Here is a 24,800-nt window from a genome sequence, read left to right as displayed (position 1 = left end):
TTGTTTGTTAACAATAACTTTTGTGTTCCTCTCTTATTGTTAATCTGGATACTGATTTTTCTCACAGTGGTAATTGCAGCTTTATGTGCATCACAGGCAAATCCATTCTGCTGATTTCTTTACTACTTTTTCCAAAAGTTACTAATCCTGAGAGTTGTAACACTTGATTACGGTAGAGAAATTGTAATGCAAGCAAACACAAAAATTGCTTGAACTACTTATTTTCTGTAATGGCATTTTCAAAAATAGACTCTATATTTGTTTGGGTGGATTTTTTTTGTTGTTTTGAGAGGGTTGGGGTTTCGTTTTGGGTTGGTTGTTTTTTTTAAATCTTTCTATTGTGTGGTCAGATAAGATGAAGGCATAACTGGATTTTAGAGTTCTGAAATTGCTTTTCCGTGTTTCCGAGGTAAGATTGGATTGTGTAACAATTACGCGTTCCAGGCATCATCTCGCCTGCATTATCATCAGTTACCCTTTAGAGGTGTTTGCATCTCTCTCTGACTGGTTGCTTCTTCCAAGCAAATTGTGCAGATAAGTCATGTTCAAACAAAGTTTGTCTGGAGCTGATCAAGCGTTGCCGTGCAATTATTGGTCCTACGGTCTGCATAATAGAAAAGTTTAAAATGCTAACTGAAATTCTGGCAGGATGCTTTGTTTATTGCTTTAACTTTCCTTCTGAAATCATTGCGTTTTTTTATTTCAGCTCCGTGGAAACTTTTCATCTAGATTTGGCACAGAACTTTAGGTAAGCTTTACATAAAATTCCCGTCTTTGTGGTTAGGGATAGAAATATTTTCAGTCAATTATACGGAGCAAAACTTTGCATCTGCAGTAATACACTTGGGAATTGGACAAATTGGTTCAGCAAGTTGTGTTTAAGCTCCTTGTGTATGTAATTTCCTTTACAGAGGACTTGGGTATGACCAAAAATCATCAGAGAGATGCCGGTGCTGTAATGCTATTTTCTTTTTACGTTAATTTCTAGGAAATAGAAATATGGAGGAGCTATATAAAATAGCATCTGTTTTTCTAGTAGTAGCAGGTTTTAGAGCATTATCTGTACATCATGAGCTATTTATTTGATTTCCTTGGTTGATTTGCACCATTCAGGAGTGTGCTGGGTTGGATGCTTTCCTCAGCTGGCCAGGTGAGAATTCCCTGGGGTAGAGGAGCTGCAGCAAATGACATTTTAGAACAAATGAAATTTTAACCCCCAGACTTTCAAACAAACAAACAGAATTCTTTCCCTGGGTTATTAATAGTCCCTTATAAATAAACATGTTAAAGATTCACTCTGATTATTTCAGTGTTGAATTTCTCATGGGTTTATTGCAAGTCTTGCAGGACTATTTTTAAAGTGGTTTTACTGGTCTTTGGTATTAGAAAAAGTATGTGTTTCCTAATTACAAATTTGGGAGCAACACTGGGGGCATGTTGTACTTGACTGAACTAGCGACCCTGTGAATATGTGACTCAGTAATTCATCTGAACAAATGTCTATTCAGGAGCATGTTGCTTTTAAAGGGAGTATGTATCAAAACAAGGTGAATTTTTTAAAAATTTCGTCTACGTGAATGCTATGGTAGTTTAGAAAACGTATGGTTTTTAAGTACCAAGAGATGGTAAGCGTGCTTTCATGTTAGATATTTATTCACTAAGAAGTTAGCACTTACTACAGTGTTGGGTTTTTTTTTTTTTGTTTGGTGTTGGGGTTTTTTTTAGGTGGGTTTTCCTTTTTGTATGGCTTTGATTCATGAAAGATAACTTAACATTTTCATAACAGAATTCCAGTTCACTAAATCCAAAATGGAAAGTTAAAGCCAAAGAACAGAGGCGGCTTGCGTTTTTTTGCAAACTACAACACTGAAGGGAATTTGCTGAAAAGGCAATGTACAAAATACTAAAGCATGGTGATCAGTGGAAGTAACATCTTAGGATGAGCCTGAGCTTGGATCCTTAGTGGTCTATTATTAGTTTGTGAAATGGCCAAACCTTTTGTGTTGCTCAGAATTACGAATATCTTGCCCAGCGCTGACACCAGCTTAGCAGGCTCCTGACCAGCTGCTAATCACTAAAAAATAATTCATTCTGCCTTACATAATTGACAATCCTCTCTTCCACTAAGTGGCTATTTCTACATCATCATTTATTAGAGATCTGACAAATAATTAGCTATCGAGCATTGTTTGCATGCAAATATTTTTTTCTTCCATAAATATATCATATAAGTTCTAACTCAGGACAAATAAAGGTAAAAGTGGGTGAGAAACCAAACCAAACCAGGCAGGAGATGTTGTTGCGAACAGGCATGGAGCGCTCTCTGCCTGCTTTGCAAATTGTGATTTAAATACCAGATTAAGGCAGTGACCAGACTGTCAGGCTCATTTAACAGTTCTAAGCTTCGTTTTAAACTTTTTATTATGAGATGTCCTAGATTTGCACTTTGACTGTCCTTCCATCAGTTGGGGAAATATAATGCCTGGCTGCGGTGCGTGTGTTAATACGAGGCGGTGCTGCCCTTTCTGCAGGTCGGCAGCGGTTTTGTCGGGTTAGTTGGTCTCTGCCTCTGCTTTAATGCAGGAACGGCGTTGGTCCAGCCTGATCTCTCTTAACAGTCCAGACTCCGCTGATCTGAAGCTGCCCTAATCTGTTTCTACCATTAATTTGCGGCAGAATTCAACTTCTCTTTTAATGTACATTATTGAATACCACAGCTCTAGACTTCTGTGCAAACAGAACTTCCCCTTTCTCCTGCTGGTGACCCAATAAAAACTTGAAACTGCCATATCCCAACGAACTTTTTTGCTGTTCCTTTCTCACTGAAATAAATAAATGAAAAAGATTCCTTGCTCACCCCAGTCAGCACAAAGTTCTGAGGGCCAAACTTGTTTTGCATGCCTTTAATGAGGTTATTCCCTTTTCTTGATCAAGAATTGAGATAATTATTAATGTTGCTTGGGAAGCGAGATACTAGTAATGGTTATGAAGTCTTAGCACAAAATTCATCTCTGGACTGTCTACGCTATGCTCGATAAGTCAGAATATGGAATCTGCTTTGTTTTCCAGACAGACCGGTTCTTCAGCCCAAAAGAGATACGACCATAAACTTTGTCTTTTTAGCAGGAAATATTTCTCATTTTCGTTCATTTCTTATCTCAGAGCAGGTAGGGTGTATCATTTTCCGGTTTGCAACTGCTCGAGGAGGAACAGCGATAGGCCACTTGAGGTGCAAGACTAAAATCACTTGATGGTGGTGGGGGTTTATGTGCATCCACTATATGTTCTTCATCGAAAGCAGCTGTTTGATTTCCCCTTTCCCCACATTGCATTCTTTTTTAAGATGTAGCAGGCATGCATCCTCTTTAAATATAGTAAGATATCCAAATCCAAACATAGGTTACTGGCTCAGAAGCAAAATGGCTTTCCAAAAATCTTTATAAGTAGAAAGCCATTATCTTTATGATTTGTGATCAAGCCAAAGGAGATTCTATCTCCGGAGCTCTCGCTTGTTGCATATTCAACACGCAGCCTGGATGAAGATGCCAAGTTAATAGTTGGGCATCTGTGCCAGGAAGCGCGTCACCAGTTTGAGTTAAAGGAACATTGTCGGCTTAAGATTTCAGTTTGAATGATTTTTAAAATTAGTTTTCTGCTGCAGCACCTCATAAAAAGTAGAGCTTAAAAAGATGTGGCGGTGTGTGATCCTTTCTGTTATAGGTATGGGGTTTAGTTTTTCTTTTCATTCTAGAGGGTAGCTTCAGGTCAGCGTTGCAAACTGACCGTGTAAGATGATTTATGGTCCTGTAGGTCCTTTAACCTGGTCACTGCAACGTCCAGAAATTTGATTTCCAAACAAGTAAGATGTAATTGCTCCCTCCTTCAGGCTGGCATCACGGCTTTTGGTACTAATGCTTGCAGCAGTCGTATCATGATCAAAAATGCCTTCTCTGGAAAAGATACTGCACCTTCTTTTTTGAGATACTAACCCATTACCTTATTAATGAAATCAGGTCAGCTTACGAGTGAGTCACTCATTTCACACGCAGATCTCGGAGGTTGTTCGCCCACGTGGGAAACAAGGTCAGGCCAGCGCTTAGGAGATGATTGAGAGCTCGCAGATGACAGTACTTCAGGAGTGGTGAATGGGAGGCAGCAGGTTTTTCTTAAAAGGCAGATTTTCTGTTCAATGCGAGCCACTTTCTGTAACGTAAAATTTGTGGTGCTTGCCTAATTCATTTAAGAGGAATTAAAGTACTTTGAGGAGTATTTTGTACAATAAACTGTAAATAAAGAGCCTTTAATGACTTACATAAATCCCTGTGGCAGGGATGTTTGATGTTAGAGCAGATTATCTGGATCAAATTCGTACTCTCGGAGGAGTAACATGTCATTGCTCAGGTCCTCTAGCAGATCTCTTCCCACAAGGTAACGGAAAATAATGAACTGTTCTGAAAAGAACCTGAATCGTGCTCCTTAACCGAGATTCATTCGTCACCTTCTCCAGCCTTATTTATTCTCTGAAACCTTTTCTCTTACTTACGCTCCCCTTGATTTGTTTTATAAGCCCATCACACTGGGAGAATGTTCTGCCACCTGCAAAATGGGTAGCACATTGTATTTCAGGAATTGTTACCATTCTAGTCATTAATAACTTTGCCTTTGTCTTAGTCTCTGACTCGTCTTTCTAGGGACAAACTGAATAGGTTCATAATGGAGGTTCTGTTGAGAAGAGTAGTTGTAAGGGAGAAAGGAAGTAGTCTTAGTGCAGCGACGCACCAGCAATTACGGGAACCTGATTGTAGGGACCTCTTCTGTGAGTTGGGAGCAATCTCCTCCTTTCATTCCTCCCTCGTGGGTTTTTTAATATCAAACCAATAAAATGGATATACCTTCGCTTGTCCTGGGAGAAGTATATTTCTGGTTGAAAACAAAAGGAGTGATTTCCAACATGATGTGCAGGCTTAGTTTTAATCTAAAATTCAACCTATTGTAAATATTTTACTTAGGGGAAACTTTTTGTCCTGTAGGCTTACTATGATAAAAGCGAATAGATGTAAACAAAGACCATAGCGCATACAAATGTTTCCAGAGATTGTGCACATTCATCTGTTTCATAGCTGTGCTCTGGTTGTGCTTCATCACGCTTTTCTGTCAATCAAATATTTGAGAATGAACACTCAGAAAGAGAAACTGGGTCCATAATATAGCTCAATTGCTAAAATGTCTGCTTCAGTTTCAGAAGTGGAGGTGTGTCCCACATGGACATAAAGAAACAAATTGAACTTAGAAATACCGAAACAAATTTAGTCTTCTCTTATTGAGCTGTTGCCACAGTTGTGCTTTGAGGTTTTCATCCCTTTTGCTAACATACCTTCACAAGAGAAATACCGACAGACACTGAGATATGGATTGCCTTTCTGTTTTTCAAGGAGAAAGGTTGATGTGATGCTTTCATTTATCAAACCATCTCTTCGCTTGAAAAACTTCAGCATGTGTCTGCTCCTATCAAATCTTAAGCTTTGGCATAATTTTATAGAAAAAGTTGCAGTTAAGCGACTCCAGAAATCTCTGCATGCCAATCTGTCTGGGTTTAGACTTTGTTTCAAGGATTGCATAGGTGGTGTCTTCTTGGATGAGATTGGTGTCTTTGCATCTCTCCAGAAAGTCGAGATTGTAGACTGCAGATGTCTCCTTGTTAAGGGCGGTTTGGCACTGGAAGCATCCTCCATCAGTGCTTCATAATCTGCACAGGCAGTCGACGGATTGTCAAAAGGATTTGAAATATTACTCTCAATCTATGCGAGACATGACATTTTTTAATATTTTTTTTATCTTGGCACTTTGAGAAACTTTCTGTCTCCGCCACAAAAAGCTTCAGTGGTTATAACATACAAAAGATGTCAACCCCAAGCTCCATATTCTCTGCTTTCATGCAGAAGATGTGCAGTTCTCCATCAAGTGTCTTGTACAGGGTTATCTTCTTCCAAAACCTTCGTGTGTTAACATTAAAGGCGCAGCGCAAAGGTTACTGCTCTCTGATGAGGAGACAAGGGAACAGCACTAGGAGTATATAAAGCAGGTGTTTCTGAATATTGGAGGTAATACAAAAAAAGATAAATTCCACAAAACTTACCCACACACCTCCTATACATGTGCACGCATATATCTAAACACACACACACAGGCATTATGAAGCATTTTTACATACGTAGTTACATGTAGTGCGTTTAGTTATATATTTAGGTATAACAATAACTGTTTCCTTGGTGAAGTCCTTAAAATAGGATGACCGTAAAGGCTGGGCACTTTCTGTGCTGCTGAACCTGATGATATCCCTTTAAGGAAGTACCCAGTGAGTTTAAGAATGAAATTAATTCTTTAGCATGCTTAACAGCAGATAAAGTTACCTAAGCCTGTTTTATAATTTAGTGTGTGATATACTCTTCCTGCACATTTTTCCAGAAAAGGATTTCGAACTAGGGAGAAGAAATGGCAGGGCCCTAACTCAGTGTTTTTTAAATACACCTTTCACGTCCTTCCCTTTCTTCTGCTTCCAGCTCCACAAAAAGTCCGTGCAACAGCTCGGTGGCAAATGACATGAAGAGGCCAGCAGACCTGATCGGCCAGGAAGTGATTTTAGTTTCCTTCCTTCTGCTCCTCCTGGTCTGGTTTCTGAATCGAGAGTTTGAGGTCAGTTACCGCCTCCACTACCACGGAGACGTGGAGGCTGATCTCCATCGCACCAAAATTCAGAGCATGAGGGATCAAGCTGACTGGCTGCTGAGGAATATTATTCCCTACCACGTGGCCGAGCAGCTGAAGGTTTCCCAGAGCTATTCCAAAAACCACGACAGCAGCGGAGTAATCTTTGCAAGTATTGTGAACTTCAGCGAGTTCTATGAAGAGAACTATGAAGGAGGCAAAGAGTGCTACAGAGTCCTGAACGAATTGATTGGGGATTTTGATGAGCTGCTGAGCAAACCGCATTACAGCAGCATTGAGAAAATCAAAACAATCGGGGCAACCTACATGGCTGCTTCGGGACTGAACACCTCGCAGTGTCAGGACAGCAACCATCCCCACGGACATTTGCAGACCCTTTTTGAATTTGCCAAAGAAATGATGCGAGTGGTGGATGACTTCAACAACAACATGCTGTGGTTTAATTTTAAACTTAGGATTGGCTTTAACCACGGCCCCCTCACTGCTGGGGTCATTGGCACCACCAAGTTGTTGTATGACATTTGGGGTGACACTGTGAACATTGCTAGCAGAATGGACACCACCGGCGTCGAGTGTCGCATACAGGTGAGTGAGGAGAGCTACCGCATCCTAAACAAGATGGGGTATGACTTTGACTATAGGGGGACGGTCAATGTGAAGGGGAAAGGTCAGATGAAGACCTACCTTTACCCAAAATGCATGGACAGTGGGATCGTGCCACATCACCAGTTGTCTATATCTCCAGACATTCGGGTTCAAGTGGATGGCAGCATTGGGCGATCTCCGACGGATGAGATTGCCAACCTGGTGCCTTCTGTACAGAATTCTGATAAGATAGCCCATGGCACAGATAACTCAGAAACCAAGGACATCCTTCCTTCCACCAAGAAGCTCCAGAAAGATGCGGCGAGAGCAGAGGAGAGGTGCAGGTTTGGCAAAGCCGCGGAGAAGACTGACTGTGAGGAAGCGGGAACTGAGGAGGTCAATGAACTGACAAAGCTAAATATCTCTAAGAGTGTATGATGCACTGTCAGAGTTGCATGAAGTGCTCTGTCAATAGAAACACAAAGACATTTGCAATTGGCAGTTTGCTTTTTCAAGAGAGACCTTCTCAACACCTGGGTTGTACGTTTGTTTTCATTTCAGCGCCTGATGCTGTGTGGATCACAGCTCTTCAGGGCTTGTTTTCATCCATCTCTCTCCTCCATGCCCCAAATCACATCCCAAGCTCCCCAGCTCCCTGTGCAACCATCTTACAGCTGAGTAGAGGATATTAAGTGCCTTCAGATATACTCCATTGGACTCCCTGTCAAGGTACAGAGGCCCCAAGTGAAATCATAGCTTTGGGTATTTATCTAATTTTAAAGAAAAGAAAAGCTGTGGTTATATCATTTTTATTGTTGTTTCTCACAAAACACTTTTTTTGGCTAATGCAACTCCTTGGGTTTTTTATATCTCTCTGAACAATGTTTTACTGTTAACAGACCTTTTGTATGTAAACACACAGACAAATGTGCATGTATCTACCATATGAGACTGACATAAAGTGCCAGTAACGTACCACAAAAGAATGTCGTGGCGAGGGGGTGACATAATTTGACTCCGTGTTGGGCTGGAGGAGGAGTTCTGCAGTGGCTCAACATTTAGGTAGAGTAGGCTGAACAACTGCTGTAGTTTTATTCTCCTTTACCAATGCTTTCTTCAACCTTAATGTGCCATTGTGTGCTTTGGATACACTTCTTTTCCATATAGCCAATGAGTTACTGATCTGTGGGGATGGAATAAGGGTTCGGACTTCACCAGCTCTCAGGACAGGTTTCCAGAAGCAGATGAGTGACCGCGAGAGTGTTACAATTCAGGTCTTAAAGCAGTTTCGCATTACTCCGTGCCCTAGCTGAATTTGCGAAGGTAGGTGAAGGTGGTGGTATCTCTAAGCTGGTCTGATTTGAGAGAGAGAGAGAGAGAAAAGCAAAATAAATGTTTTGGGAATGCCTTTATTTATTTATTTATTTTATTCCTGTTTTTTTTTTTTTTATTTTGTTTGGGGGGTTTTTGTGTGCATGTGCAGAAGGGCTCAGGCGAAATGAATTGTTAATTGGTTTAATAAGAGTAATAAGATGGTTTTTCAGCCTCTTCGAACTACCAACCACTGTGAGGATGTTACCTAGGCAATATTTGTTTCAAAGCTGGTGAAACTTCCGAAGCCACCAAACGCAGTTGAGTACCCTGGCTTCCCTCTGTACTGAATCAATGGTGCTGCACAATATTTTTCAGGATTATTTTTTCCCCCCTACACTGTGCTTTTGCAGCAGGGAATAGAACAGCATGCTCCCTGCGTGCCACTGAAAGCAGGAATAGGGAAAAAAAAATGTCCTTTCTAGTGAGCTGAGAAGCACAATAATTTCCCAGTCCTGCAGATGACTCTGGGCCAGGTCCCTGGGACCGCAGACCTGCGGGAGCCCAGGAACCGGCTTTCCCAGAGGGAACTGCAGGACGGGGGCCTTAGACTACACCAGTTTGCCCTCTGCATGCTTCCATCACCATTCACTTACATTTGATGCTCTGCTTCGGATAACATTCATTATCCGACTACTCCAGTTCGACTAACTCCTTTTGACACCAAATAAAACGACAGGATTTTTTATGCCTGAAATTAAGTTCCTTAGTCAGGGAAGAGCTGGTGAAATGCCGTGCTGTGCTGTCTGCGTATTGGTGTGGGTTTTAACTCTTTCTTTCCATCTGAACTGAGGTCAGAATATATTAATACTTCTTTTTATTCTCCATGTGATTTTTTTTTTTTGGCGTTCGAGTAATAAATATATACGTTGTGAAGTTCCTATTCAGCTATTTGAGATCCATCTACACTCCACTGTCAGCACGGAGCCCTCGAAGCCTTTTCAGATGTAAATCTGTGAGATTTCTGGATCTCAGTTAGTTAAACAAGATGCTGCACACTCTTCTCACAAAAGTCGCTGTTTATGCGCGTCTGAATTGCGTTTGATATGAAAGATATTGAAAATTAACCTTATTTGCTCAATCTGCCAGCACACAAAAAACTGACAGGGGCTACTCATCCCCGCCCCCTTCTGCCACAGATGCTGTAGCCTGGCTGGGGGCTGTTCCCGACGAGCAACAATATAAAGTTTTTGTGACTGCACAGTTTTACAGCAGCCTTCCTTCTCCTTAGGTTAAAACTCGTCCCCTTCTGCCCCCCTCCCCACAGTGGGTTGCACTTCCAACTTTCAGGTAGTTTAACTCTGCAAATACCTCTTTGCATCTGAAGAATGTATTCCTGAAACCATTTTTAGGGTTCTCGTTTCAGTTGAGTGTGTGTCAGTATTCCTTTTCTTACAGTAGAGGAGGTAACGTGGTCCAGAATTGTTTACATGCCTTCTAGTGTTATAGTAACGTCTCAAAGTCATTCAAACCTTTCTCCCTTTCGCTTCTTTCTCCCAGTTTTATAGACGACTCTACCCAGCATTTCTCTCTCATTGATCCGCTGTTTGCGGTGGCAGAGTTCAGGCGAGATGCTCCAGCTTCTCTCTCGCGTGAGACCCTGCACAATACCTAAACCTCCACCAGCAACAGCCCCGCGTCCCCTGGGAGGTTTGCACCCCGTGATGGAACCTGAAAGGAGAAGGTGCTGGAGCTGGGCCCCGCACCCAGAGCACCCTCCTCCTCCTCCTCTCTCTCTCTTCAAGTAATGCACTGCAGAATACAAAAGCCTCATCCTCCAGCCTATAAAGTAAAGAACGGTCCCGTGCTGTCGTGGTATGGTGCTGCGGGAGTATTGTTGGTTTTCTGCTAACATTAGAATACCAAAAAAAAAAAATAAAATACCAGGGCCTCTGATATTTGTTGGCACAAAACAAATAAAATGACTGAGGACGGAAGTATTAGTGGACTCTGAAATCAAGGGCTGTTGTCTGCTCTGGGAACCGCCGGTGACGTTACTCTGCCTTAACTCTGAAGCTGGGAAGAGAGCCGTGAAAAGCTGAGTAACTCGTGGTAGCCCTGTGTGCTTATTGCTACCAGGGCAGCAGCCAAGCCTTCAGCAACTCGGGCTGCGCGTCTTCTCTCGGAGATTTTAAATCTCCTCCTTAATGCAGCGTATTAACAAAACCAGGAAGCTAAGCTCTCAATGTACCATTTGGATAGTGAGTTTTTCCCAGGCACGAGGAGCAAGGAGGTGCCTATTTTCGATTGTAAAACAACGGGAGCTGAACCTTTACACCTTCCCTTCTCACGCCTTTGAAAAGATGTTCCAATACTCGCAAAAATTGCTCCGGAGGCGTTTTTTAAGGCATTGCGCGGTTCTGCGTTCCTCTCTGCAGCCGTGACACGTGTGCGCCTGCGAGAGGCCTTGATCAAAGTTCATTTCATTACAATATCTTTTGGGCTTGTTCCGTTAGTGCCAGCACAATTTGAACCCGGTATAAAAGCGGAGGAGTTGGCCAGGTACCTGGAAGCGTATTCTGCAAGAATAACCAGAGCATTGCTGCATTTTGTATTTGCAGGGTGTTTTAATGGTGATAATTTAAAGATTGTCCAGAGGAGGGGAGGCAAGGGGAAAGATTGCTGAATATTTGCTAGCCCCATGTTGCCTTCTGCCACGGTTCCCTCGCGGGAGCCCCTCTAGAGCACAGAATAATGAGGAATATGCTGAATATTTTCTGCAGTGTCGTCTTAATCTGCTGCTAACACACAAAAACGCTTCTTTTTCTCCCAGCTACTTCTGTGAGACAGATTTCTTGTTCAAAAAAAAAAAAATCAAGTAAATGACATTCCCATTGATTTACTTCTGGCGTTGATGATTTTGAGAGAAGAACAGATTTGCCTGTTATTTCCCAGGATTTGGGGCTGTTCCCGGTTGCTGGAGGTAACGCGAGTGCTGCGAGCAGGGTGGGACGGTGCCGCTGCCTGACGCGGCTCCTGCCGTGTCCTAATATAAAGCACAAGAGGATTATTAAGATAAAATGAGGGGGGAGAGGGTGGACTCCTCAAGGGCTTTACAAAAATTTAAGTAGTTGGATACTCTTATTTCAGGGCTAAAACAGAGAAAAGAGGCGCATGGAACAAAAATGAAAGGAGCTATAAACCAAACACTACCTGTACCAGCTTTTAGTTAAAGACGAGCTTATTCATGATTAAGAAGCCAAGCTTTTAGGGTATCTGGCATTTTAAAACTGTTAACTCCCACCTGTTCTTAAAACTTTAATTCTGAACACAACAAAAAAAATGTTGCAAGGGAGCAGTTACTGACGTCATGCCTTTATTTTGCAACGTCACGGGAGGCTGAGAGCGCCCAAGATTGGTTATAATGCATTCAGCTGTTTAACTCTGCGTCTTGGGGTGGGGTTTTTTTGCCAAATGTAAAGACCGTGTCTGTTTTCTTCATTCTTCCCTGCTGGAGTCTTGTTTGCTCAGTCCGTCCGGGCCGGGCGAGTGGTTCTTGCCTCCCTGCTCCTCACCTTTGCTGAACTGCATCTTCCGCACGGCACGGTGGCGTTTGAACCCTGCTGCTGCCAGGTCTGGGCTTCAGACGCTGCTTTCGCTGCTCTCTGCCTCTCTGCATTTCCTAACGTAAAGGGGAAGAATGCTTGGTGTGATATCTTGGTCCATTTGTGACCAAAAGCTGCAGCTTTCTCCTTGTGGTGGTGTTGTTAAGCTGCTTGACAGAAGATATAGAAGAGCAGCAGGCGCATCCCAGTAGTTTAAATTTAAGAATTCTGTCAAAAAATACATTTTTCATCACACCAGAAGTAGGAAAAAAAAGTTTTATTAGCTGGAGTTTTAGCAAGGGTGCAAAAGCAGAAGAGTGTAAGAAATAAAACCCAGTGTTTGCTGTCAGCATTGGGATTCACTGAAGTTCCTTTAAGTCTTGTTTTAGTTACAAAAGTGCTAAAAATGCAGTAATTGTTTATTGATGTGACTTTCCCAATTGCTGAAGATATCTCGGGGGTGGTTTGACTGTAAATACTGAATCATTTTCATGTGGAAAGAGAAACAGTGGAGGCAGAGGTGCGGGGATCCCCCTGAGCTCCCACCTCAATGGCCAGGCAGCTGCGAAAACCCAGCTGGGGTCTCGGAGTGATCCTGAGACCTGGCTGAGCTGTATGTGGAACATCAATTTGGGCAAAAAAGTCATTTATTCCAATGTTTTTTCCTTTTGAGTTCTCTACACAGGCTGTAGCAGTCCTTGTTTGGATTTCTTGGGGGACAACATGTAAGGAGAAAAACCTGAATTACTGTTTGCTGTTGCTGAGACTATCTTCTGCAGTGGCGGTGAGATTCTGCAAACTCCTGTAAAAAGTTGGGAATTGTAACCATTACATGCTAATTCCTGCAGATGCTGTAGTTGCCCAGTATCTAGTTTGCGTGCTGTGATGGTCTGAAGATTTTTCAGTCAAGAGCTGTGAAACCTTGGACCGTTTTCTGCTAAAATGTATCCAAAATGTAATGGAGAGGTGGAAGACCCTGGTCTGCAGAAATGCAGCAGGAGCAGCATAGGATGCAGCATAAAAACGGGGTTTTGGCTTACTGGGCAACCACATGCAGCGCGGGAGATGCTGTGAATGATAACATGTGCTTCCAGGTCTGAAATCAGGGAGCAAAGGGAGAAGGTAGAGCGTAAAACGAGGTGTCAGGTTGTTCTGAAGGCTGGTCTTTACTTTCCAGGTGTGGTGTCTCTGCTTGGCTGCTGCAGGGGAAGGTTTCTCGGGTGCGGAGCAGAGTCCTGGCTCCCCAGCGGGCCGAGCAATGCATGATTTCTGTTGTGGGATCTGGGAGCCTTAAAATGTGCCTATTTTTTTTTTTTAAATCTGCTTTAACGCCACCCTCTGAACTCTGTCCAGAGCGATGAGAAGAAAATCAGACACCAGGAGCTTATTGTCTTTGTCTTATTAGACTTCATTTAAAATCAAACAGCGGGCTCTGGAGAGGTTTGAGTAGAAAATAAAGTAGGGGTGAAATGTATTGTGTCTTAACAGCGGCTCAGTTCAAGTGGTGGCGTGGGGAAGAGTTTTGAGGTGCTTTACAGACACTGGGTAAAGCTCTGGTAGGAAAAAAAAATAATGCAAGTTTTCTGTATAAAACCTCTTTTAAATCTTTAAGACAAGCTAAACTTTTTGTCTTCAGTGGGGATGAGTGTCTGTACAACATGTATAGAAATATTCGTTACTTACATTTGAAAGTCAACATTGGCTTTTGAGAAAGAAGATTATTTTGGGAAAAAATAGGTTGGTAGAAGATATTTAAAGCCTTTTTTTTTTTTCTTTCCCCCTGGTAATTTATTTTACCTGCTAGACATTTACTCACCTCACCAAGCTGGCGAGGAGCAGGAGGCAGGCGCCGGCGTTTCCACACATGCCGCTCTAGAGCCAACACATTTCACATCATTTCACAGAATCGTGGGGTTGGAAGGGACCTCTGGAGATCATCTCCTCCAACCCCCTGCCAGAGCAGGGTCACCCAGAGCAGGTGGCACAGGAACGCGTCCAGGTGGGTTTGGAATGTCTCCAGAGACGGAGACTCCACCACCTCTCTGGGCAGCCTGTGCCAGGGCTCTGCCACCCTCACAGGAAAGAAGTTCCTCCTCATGTTTAGGTGGAACTTCCTATGCTCAAGTTTGTGCCCGTTACCTCTTGTCCTGTCACTGGGCACCACTGAAAAGAGCCTGGCCCCATCCTCCTGACACCCACCCTTTAAGTGTTTATAAGCGTTGATAAGGTCCCCCCTCAGTCGTCTTTTTTTCCAGACTGAAGAGACCCAAATCCCTCAGCCTTTCTTCATAAGAGAGATGTTCCAGTCCCCTCATCATCTTGGTAGCCCTTTGCTGTCCCCTCTCCAGCAGTTCCCTGTCCTTCTTGAACCGGGGAGCCCAGAACTGGACACAGTACTCCAGGTGTGGCCTCACCAGGGCAGAGCAGAGGGGGAGGATGACCTCCCTCCACCTGCTGGCCACGCTCTTCTTGGTGCACCCAAGAAGAGTGTTTTCTAGCAGCTGTTCCACACGCGCATCTCCAGGTTGGGAATCGGTGTCGAGGAGGCAGTCATTGGTGTTTTACACTTCTGGAAAGGCTCCAAGGCTGCTGTGTTGGCTTCTCACACCTTGACGCAGTTTGTTCTGCTCTCTCCCTGTTTTCTGGCTCACTGCAGCAACACATATTTTGATTTGCAGAAGTTGGAGCGTTCACTGGATCTGAAGAACTGCAGAGAAGGTCGTGGCTGGGAACAGTAAAATTTTGATTTTTGGCTCTAACCAGTGCAGCTCTAACCAACTTGTCATCCAGCCATGAGCAGTGGGAGTCAGAGCCGAGCATCCCAGTAGGTGACGTCCCTGATTTGAGCATTGATTTCCAAATCCTCCTTTGACAAGTCAAAACAAAGCGACTTTCTCGAGTTTTTCCTTCTTTTCTCCCTTAGTCACTCATGTCTTCACTTGTTTCTAACTTAATGCATTGGCTAAATATTAGTTTGCAATTGAAAGACAGTTTGTATCAATTTGTTGTTGAGAGATTTAAGCTCAGAGCAGGGAAAATGCAGCGCATGGTGCATCTGTGGGCGTGCCCAGAGAGCAAACACCTCCTTAGCGTCTTTGAAACTTCGCCTTTATTCAAGTGAGACCAGAGCTTTGTTTGAGATTTATTTCTAGTATTAGCTGTGTAACTCCATCTTGCTGTTGACCTTAGAAATTGCCCAAAGGAAGGATTTTGCGGGATCACAGTGGTCTGCGCCACGTTGCTGCCCGAACCAGGATTTGACCACTGTCCAGGTACCGGCACGGCCCCACCGGCACCGTCAGACATTTCTCTTAACCTTTAGAAGTCTACAGTTGCCATAACCTTCCCCCCAATTTTAATTACTTCTAGTTTTCAGAGGCCGTGTTGAGATAGGTAGATATATGCTGGGACTTGTTATACCCTACTGCGAGTACAGCTTTAAACTTCCAAAGTAATAAACTTTTTAAAGCCAAGAGCCTTAACCAACTCCAAACGTCTGCTGAAAGGCAAAAGACCGTTTCAAGTTTGCGCCGAATATTTGGGAATTTTTTCTGCTCCATAGCGGGTGTCTCCTTCTTGCAAGGAGGCGGCGGCAGTATCCAAAGATGATAAGGACCTTGGCCACCCTCACTGAATCGCCCGGGAACAGGCAGGCAGGCTCTCCCCCCGCGCTCTCAGGAAAGTCACCTCGCTCCCCCAGGGCTGACGTGATGGCTTTTATATATTGCATTACTCGGAAAAGCTCCTTCTTTCTGTGAAACAGTGTTTTTTAACTTAGCATAAAGTGTTGTCTTTGCTGGCGGCAGGGGCTGGATTCCTCCTTTCCCACCCCCAGACTCTCTCGGTCCGGCATTGAGATGGAGGAGGCGGGGATGTAGGTGATGGGAAAGCCGGGTGAGTCAGGGAAGGAGCTGGACGTGCCGCTGGCGCCGGACCCAGCAGAGGAGCCGCCGCGTGGGTCCCATAGCAGTGCCGGGCTTTGGCAGCCACGGGCTGGGCAGTCGCTCCCCGAGCTGGCGAGGTGACACAGGTTGGGGGAGGTTTGCTCTGGGGCCAGCGTCCCGCTGCCCTGCTGGGTTGAGCTGGTCCGCGGTCAGCCCGACGGCTGTCGGATGCCTTTGTCAATCCGTCTTCCCTCCTGGCCTAGTGGTTTCCTTTCACGTTTTCACGGGAGTAAATTTCAACCAGTTATTAAAACCGTGGAGGTGCTGCTGTCTGACCATGGCGGGTTGGGGTTGGGTCTGTCCGACCTCAGTTTATGCAGTATTACACCTACACGTGACCCCTATATAAGCAATTCCTGTGCGTCAGGAGCCGCGGTACCCGATTACAGCCTGCAAGAAATTATTTTCGAAGTGAGAAACTCAAATCAGGGTTGGCTTTGGTGTTCGGGCAGCGGTGCAGGCCCGTGGCCGGCGCGGACTCCCCACCATCCCCTGCTGTCTAAAAACTGCCTCCACAGTGTTACCCGAGACTCCGGCACTGCCTGGCCTTGCACAAGCGCACGTGGAGATTGTACAGAATTGAGAACGTTACTATGAATTGAAACATTAATTGAGAACAGTTTCCGGTTAAAAAGAAAGGGGGGGGGGGGGAAGGCAAATTAAACCATTTTAAAGTCTCCAGGTTAGCTGGAAATTGTTTCTTCATGACGTTTCTGTTTCCTTTCTCTTCCCACCCCAGCGAAGCCCGTGTTCCCGCTACCTTCTCCCCAACCTTCTCGCAAAAAGAGAGAGAACGGGTCTGTTTACACGCCGCGGGGGAAGCTGGCAGCTTCTGCCGGGGGCTTTGCTGGGGGACGGGGCTTCCTCGCAGCAGCTTCACTGTAAATAGTCTGCCTTTTGCTTCGTTGACAAAACCGAAATGGAAAAAAAAAAAAGTTGTATCTGTGAAATATTAAGCTATATATGTATATAGATAAAAACGCGTATTATCTCTGACTCGTTACTACGGCTCTGTAATCAATTGTATATTAAACTGTTTTACTGTATTGGCAGATCATTTCACGCTATCTTAGATGTAGAAAAGCTGAGAAAGTAATTCACAATACACTATGTCAACTTAAAATTGGTTTGCTTTTTTATTTTGGCTCCAGCACGACTTCAAACACAGTCCCGTGCCGTTTGCACATTGTCTCGAAGAATAATAGTTTGGAACAGAAGTTTTTTCAGCCCTTTGTTTTGGATCTGGCTTTTTACCATGTTTCTTTGATAAATCACAAAACCGCCGAGTTAATTTCTTGATGAGGTGCATATTTAGAAGGCATTTTAAATGTGAAAGGAATTTGTCACGCACACCCGCTGCACTTTGATGTGTCGGTTGGCAGTGAATGACCTTCCTCTTCCCAAAGCTGGTGGAGAAGACGACTCCTTCCTAATTTTTCCTCATTTTAATACCACTCTAAGCTGTTGGGAAGGGGCTGTGCAGCAGCAGCACCTCTGCCACCGTGGGGTTGTCACTGCTGGCTGTGGCGGGAGGTCCCAGCAGAGCTTTTCCACGTGGGGAGCTTGCGTTGGCCAAAATTGGGGATGAGTTCTAAATAGGTTTGGTTTTGTTTTTTACTTTAGCAGAGAGCGTGGATGGTTTATTCTGGAATCCCAGTGCCTTATGCAAATTAGGCCGCTTGGAAAATGGAGTGAGGCATTGTTGTTCTGGAGTAAGAGTCCACAGAGAAAGAAATGGCTGACCAGGAGCGGCTGGCACGAGGAGCCATAAATCCTTTCAAAATCTCACCCTGTGCGGCTGAACAGAGCCGAAGGTGTTGGACTGCTGCGGGCAGCTCCGCAGCAAACCCCATGTCTGTCTGTCCCTCTCTCTGTCTCTCACCCCCCCGCCTCCCTCAGGGTCTCGTCTGTTCGTTGGGTTTCACTGGGGGAAGAAGAAAAAACCCCTAATGAAGTCCTGAGCCCTTGCAAAGTGAGGTTTCCACCTGGAAGGTCTGCAGGTTTCCTCTGGATCCGTGCTCTGCTCCTCTCCCTCTGCCGCTGAGGAGCACGGAGCGGCAGCGCCAAACCCTGCTCTTCCTGGCCCCTGCTGACAGCGGGGCCCTGTGGCCGTACACTTTTATACAGGTCCAGCCGGGTGCCCGTGTTTCCCTGCTCTCCCCTCCGGTCGCAAGAGCTTTGTCCTGGAATCGCAGAGAGGTCAGTCTGCTTTTTCCAAGAGTCTTGATTTTATTGCTTTCCTTCATATTTTAAATAGAGGAGGGGTTTCCCAAAGACAAGGTAAGTACTGGAGCACACGCGTGGTACGATGGGCTCCGCAGCCAGCGGTCGCACCGCGTGACTCGATGCCAGCCCCGGGTGTTCATGCCATTAGGTGTGTGTCAGCCACACTCGGGTGTTCCTGTGTGTTTGCCTTCTGTGGCAGGCGAAAACTGTTCCAGTGTTATCCAGCCGCGTTCCTATTGTAGACCGTGGTGATTGTCAACTGCCAAGGGGTATTTTTTAATAAATCTTATCAAGGTGTTTCAAATAAATCCCGTCTCCCCGTTTTCCTTCTCAGTTCTGCGTTGTCTTCTCCCCAGGTAACCCCACGTTAAAGTTTCTTCTCTTTCTGTGCTTTGGTTCATGGTCAAGAACGCGTTGGACACCCGTGTTGGGTGTGTTGAGAGATGTGCCCTGTCTTTGTTCGGTTTACGTGGGGACGCTGGGTCCAAGAGAAGCCTAAAGATCTTTCAGGGACACATTTCACAGCAGTTCCCAAAAGGCCCGGCTGCGTTTGTCCGTCGGCAGCCGCGAGGTGACTCGGTGGCCGGGGATGATGGGGGACAATGGGGCTGACCTGACGGCCATGGATTCTCTCCCACCTGCAGATACTGCTGGGGATCCTGCACCGCAGTCGCCCCGTGGCAGCGGGGAGCGCTGGTTTCTGCCTTCTTCGTGTTTCCAGGTTGTCCTGGGTGCCTGGAAGGTAAGTGTGAACTTACCCCGAGGGTTATTCACGTGCTGGGGGGGTCCCAGGCTGGTGTCTCCACCAGGCTGTGATGCTGTGGGCATCAGCTGTTTCTGAGGAGCCACCACCAACTCCAGGGTAACAGAGATGTGAATGTCCACCTTGCCCTAGGGCGTGCTGCCATAGCACCCAGAGCCCTCTCACCATCCTGGGGTGTCCTTGGGGGGTTCCTGGGGATCCCCAGGCTGCTCCCCCGGGTTTCCTGGGGCTGCTCCAGCTCCCACTGGGTCACAGCCCCACCACCCGATGCTGCTGGCCCCGGTCCCCCTTTGGGCGCAGCATGGCGTGGAGGGCGCTCAAGCCCAGGTCCCCAAGCCCAGCTCTCCTTTTCACACCACTTAAAAAGCTTTTCCTCCATCTTTGGGGCCAAATCTTTCTTTGAAGCAATAATTTTTTTCCCCCGCTCTGCTCTCCCTGGTTTCATAACGTTTCGGTCCACCAAAGCCCGTAAGCGATTTGTATTCACTGGCGGTGGCATCGCGCGGCGCAGATCTGCCACAGCGCCTGGGGACCGGGGACCTGCCGGGGCTTCGCTCAGCTGGGCCGCAGCCGGCTTTTCTTCTCACTTCTTCATCAGCGGTTTGCTGTCGGTAACTAAATTTTTGGTGCTTTGCAGTGTCGAGCAGCAGTTCTCATTCCACAGCTTTGCGGAGTTTATGGGAATTTAAGAGCTAGATGCAAATGAACTTCATTAACATGCTTAATTATCATATAAACCTCATATCCATCTGTCCTGCATATGGTTTGTACTCGGCGCTTTCAGACGAGCCACCGCGTTGGGCTTGGCAGGAGGCGGCTGCGACTGGAGCCTTTGGGATGAGCCAGGGACCGGGCTTTAGCGCCGGGGGCCTGTGTTGGAAGAGAAATGGCATTTTTCAATGTCTGGGTCCAAGCTGGGAGCCTGGAAACGAACGGGTAAAACACGCGGCAGGATGACACCGTCTTAGGAATGATTTGCTAAAAGCAAAATAAAAAAAAACAAGGTGGAAACTTTTCTGATGTGTCAAAAGGGGAGAAATGCTGGCAGGAGGCTCCGGGTCAGCGGCTCCCTGATGGGCCAGAGGGAAGGGGAAGGCAGAGCCGGAGCCAGGAGCTTCGTCCCAGGGGGCTTCGCTGTAGAAAAGGTTTGGGCAAGTCCCCAGTAGAGGCCTTAACTGCATGGTGCCGCACTGAGGGACCCGTCCCATGCTTGGGTGGCTCTAGATTGGGGGTATTTTAAGGAGTTTTTTAAAGCTTTTTTGAGTTTTAAGTGCAGAGGATGGGTTTGCTGCCATGGTGATCGCAGGGCTTCGTGCCGGTGCTCAGGTTGGGCTCCCTCCTCTCTCGCACCCAGGGACGGGAGAGCTGCGGGGTCCGGCAGAGCACCCGTGGGTGCCCCGCACGGATGCCGGCCTGGCACACGTGGCGACGTCGGGATGCCGGGCGCGAACACCAATTCCTGGCAGCGATCTCCATCCCCCAGAGTAGGGTGTGCAGGGGACGCCTGAAGCTTGAAAGCCTGGATGATTTCCATGGTTTCTGGCAGAAAGCTTGTCACATGCGCAGTTTCAAAGACACCAGGGTGGCAGCGGCCGCATCCGTAACTGTGATGAGGGGCAGCACGAGGGCGACAAGGTCACTGCAGCGAGGGGCCACGTCCCACCAAGTGAGTCCCCGGGTTTCTGCCAGTACACGGAGCAAAGCTGGAGGCAGAGGCACAGGAGCATTCAAGAGCCCGAAGGAATCTTCTCCGAGATGAATCTCTGGGTCCAGCTGCCTGTTTCGTCAATGCTTCAGCTTGATTTTGGGAACATGGAGGACCAGAGCCTTCCCCAACGGCAGCTCCTCTCCTGCCTGGAGAACGATTAAAATAAACCCCAAACTCTGCTGGTTTTCGTCCCAAGATCCTGAAGTTGTATCCCTTGGGGGCAGGCGATGCATTTCACAGTGGGGAAGCTGCACCGCAGTCGCAGCACTGGCTGCCACGAGCAGAGTCGCAGGGAATGCTTTTGTGCTCACTTAATTTAACTCGAAAAAATATCATAAAAAATAAGCCTTTACTTCCAGGTGGTTTTGCAAATCCGTAGATCCGCTGGCTAAGAGACAGTGCAAATCCCAGACTTGTGCCAGAGCCCCCCAACGGTTTATGGGCCATTAACGGGGGCTGAGCACAGGGAGCAGCTCCGGAGGAAGGGATGAGGTGTTGGGGATGCGGAGCTGGAGATACTGCGTCAGGTGCTGACTGCAGGGAGCGTCTTGGCAGGGAAAAACAAGGCAAGAGCAGGACTCGGTGCAAATCTTTAGCTCTTTTATACAACAGCGTCAAGTTGGAGCTGCCTCCGCCAGTGGACACTCAGCTCATGGGGGTAAATGTGTGCACCTCGTCCTCCTCTCATCCCAGGAAAAGCAGCGATGTTGCTTTGCACTGAATCGTTGCTTGTCAGGGGTATGTTGGTAACGAAGCCGAAGCAGAACCTGAATTTTTCCAGCCCTGGGAGGGAGCGAGGACCCGGTGTGCAGCATCCACGCAGCCGCAGAGCCCTGGGGACGGGCATCCCTCGCTGCAGCGGCGAGTCCGTCTGTCCGAGGGGTGCGACGCATAGCTAAGCGCTGACGGCGGTTCTCGTTCCCTTCTCTTGCTCTTGCCAGCTCATGTCACGGCAAAGACACCTTGTTCCCGCAGGGGCTCAGATGACACCCCATCCCGGGCACCCTCTGCCTTCCTCCCTCTCCGCATCCAGCCTCCCTGGGCCAAGGCCAATGTCACTATTGAGTTACCGGCCACCCCGGCCTCCCTGTTCCCCTCCGGCACAGCCAGACACGACGTTTAAGAGTGAGGATATTGAAAACTTTATAGCTGGAGCTCTAAATAATTTCGAAGTATTAGCAAAATAGAGATGCGGCTGCAGGGTGAGCAGTGCCACGCTGCGATGTGACCATGGGCATGGGGACACATTCGCAGCCCTCACCGAGCTGTGGTGGAGGAGGTGGCAAGCCTGTGCTCCAGCCCTTTCACTCCCGCGGGGAGAGGGACGGGTTCGGCCGCGTGCTGGCAGCCGGTGACCCAAGAACAGGCTTTGCTCTGCAGAAGGAGCTTCCAGTGAATCCTGAACCCCCCTCACGGCGTACAGCTCCCTCCGGCGCTGGACTGTGGGGAGACTGCGAGCCCAAACCCTCTGCAGATCCGGGCAGTGAGCAATGGGGAAAGAAAGTGTCTTTTTGGGGTGGGTTGGTGGGTTTGGGGGCAGGTGCTCTGCAGGTGATTCCGGGGGAGCCCAGGGATGTGCACAGTGAGCACAGACCCTGAGGGCACCATGGTTTGATGGCATTGTGGGCGATGTGCAAACATTTCAGAAGACGCTGGGAGGGCTGGAGCCCCTCTGCTGTGAGGACAGGCTGAGAGAGCTGGGGGGGTTCAGCCTGGAGAAGAGAAGGCTCCGGGGAGACCTTGGAGCCCCTTCCAGTCCCTAAAGGGGCTCCAGGAAAGCTGGGGAGGGACTCTGGATCAGGGAGGGGAGCCATGGGATGAGGGGGAATGGTTTTAAGCTGGAAGAGGGGAGATTGAGATGAGATCTGAGGAAGAAATTCTTGGCTGTGAGGGTGGTGAGCCCCTGTCCCAGGTTGCCCAGAGAAGCTGTGGCTGCCCCATCCCTGGAGGTGTTCAAGGCCAGGTTGGAGGGGGCTTGGAGCAACCTGGTGTGGTGGGAGGTGTCCCTGCCCAGGGCAGGGGGTGGCACTGGGTGGTCTTTAAGGTCCTTTCCAACCCAAACCATTCTGTGATTCTACGATTTATTGGTATCGAGATCCAAATGGGCAGGTCCTGCTGCTGGTTAAGCTCCTCCGCTCCTGGCAGCCTCCCCAAACTCTGCCCAGCAAAACCCTCCCTGTCTCCAGCGAGAGGGGTCTCAGGGAGCCCACCAAGAGGGGAACATCCAGGGAAAGGAGGAACGGGTGTGACACTGGGGTGGTCGAACCCCTAAACTGGTTTTTGGCTCTGAAGGTACCCAGTTTGCTCGTGCTCCTGTGTAGGGACCCTGCAGGGGCTGGCATCACTGTGCCGATGCTGAGCGCACCCGCGGGGACATTGGGAAAGGGGAGCCGGGGCAGCGATGGGCTGAGCTTCCAGCTGAGATCTCACAGCGTGTGTCACTCTCTGCTCCCAGGCCGGGTCCCCAGACTCTTCTTTCACTGCTGGCCCCTGTTCTGGGCATCGTGTGCTGTTGTCCTTCCTCCTGGGTGCATTTTCGGGTGCCCCTGTGCTCTCTGCACATGGCAGAAGGCAGCTTCTTGCTTTTATACCTGCTGCGAGAAGGTGTAAACACCTTCTAAAGGTGTAAGACGCATCATTGATAAAGGTGTTTCCCAAAGACCAAAGATGCCAGGAGAGACCCTGCAAAGCAAAGGGGCGGTGACATGTGGAAACCTGCAGCTGGGGCCAGGGTGGCCCTGGGGACAAGGGGACAGGAGTGGGCTGGCGAAGGCGCAGGGCCCGGCATGTCCCGGCCTTTATCTCCCCCTAGTGCCACCCGCCTTTGCTCTGGCGCTGCACAGCGCACAGAGGCCGTCGGTGCCGCACAGGCGGCCGCGGGGCTGGTGGGGAACCCACCTCTGGGGCAGCGATGTCTGGGACCAGGACGTGCGGGGGACTGGGCACATTCCGGGGGCACGGGGCGCAGCGTCGTGGCAGGGCAGGATCCCTGTGGGCATCGGAGCGATGACCCGAGCAACCCAAAAACTTGGTCGAGCAAACGCCAGGCAGGGCCGCGGCATCCGGCAGCAACAGAGAGGCATTCGGCATCGGTTATTAATTTTTGTGAGTCGCTACGGAAATCTTTTTATCAGTTGCCCCTTTTAAAATGAAAAAGTTAAGTTAGAAATATATTGAAAGTGAACGTTAGGGTCCTGCTGTTGGTCGATGTCAAGATCGTGGGAAATACAGAGAATTTGTATTCAAAATTATGGGCATTTTTCAAGATATTTTTCCAGGCCTGAGGCACACTGAAACATTTCGTTCGTACGGCGATGTGTTTGGTTTTGTGGGCTTCGGCAGAACACGTTGGCTTAAAATAGCCGAGAATCTGATGACCCGGAAGGTGCCGTGTGAGGAGCGGCTGAGAGAACTGGGTTCGTTCAGCCTGGAGAAAAGGCGGATACGGGGAGACCTTGTCAGCACGTTCCAAATTATTTAAAGGGTGGCTACAAAGAAGATGGAGACTCCCTTTTTACAAGGAATCACACGGAAAAGAGGAGGGGTAACGGGTACAAGTTAATCCTAGGGAGGTTCCGATTGGACACAAGAGGAAAACATTTCGCACTGAGAACAATCAGCCACTGGAATAATATTCCCGGGGAAGCGGTGGATTCCCCAACGTTGGACGCTTTTAAGGTCCAGCTGGGCAGGGTGCTGGGCCACCTTGTCTAGACCATGCTTTTGCCAAGAAAGGGTGGACCAGACGATCCTTGAGGACCCTTCCAACCTGGGATTCTGTGATTCTGTGATCCTGGGAGCGTACCGCTGCGGTGGTGATGGGCAGGAGAGGGAGATGATGGAGAGTGAGGTGATGAAGGCACCTTCGCTTGGCCCAAAGGCACCCAAAACTTGACATTCCTGAGGCTGAAATGAGGCTGTTTCAGTATCAC

General features: G+C 47.5%; 1 protein-coding gene across 4 annotated transcripts in view; it reads left to right on the top strand.

Annotated features, from left to right (window-relative positions):
- The window catches only part of ADCY9 (adenylate cyclase 9), a 96,569-nt gene extending 79,275 nt beyond the window's left edge, over positions 1–17,294 (top strand). For 3 of the 4 annotated variants that reach the window (XM_054211770.1, XM_054211767.1, XM_054211771.1), the window contains 2 exons: positions 707–748; positions 6,561–17,294. In XM_054211770.1, coding sequence (XP_054067745.1) covers positions 707–748; positions 6,561–7,749 — 1,231 coding nt within the window. In that variant the 3' untranslated portion in view covers positions 7,750–17,294. The remainder of the gene's footprint in view (positions 1–706; positions 749–6,560) is intronic. The other variant, XM_054211768.1, reaches the window with a different exon arrangement.
- Positions 17,295–24,800: the final 7,506 nt, after the last annotated feature.

Source organism: Rissa tridactyla, chromosome 8 (genome assembly GCF_028500815.1).
Source record: "Rissa tridactyla isolate bRisTri1 chromosome 8, bRisTri1.patW.cur.20221130, whole genome shotgun sequence".
Classification (NCBI taxonomy): Eukaryota; Metazoa; Chordata; class Aves; order Charadriiformes; family Laridae; genus Rissa; species Rissa tridactyla.
Note: the sequence above shows the minus strand (reverse complement) of the source record. Positions and strands in the feature narration are given on the sequence as shown.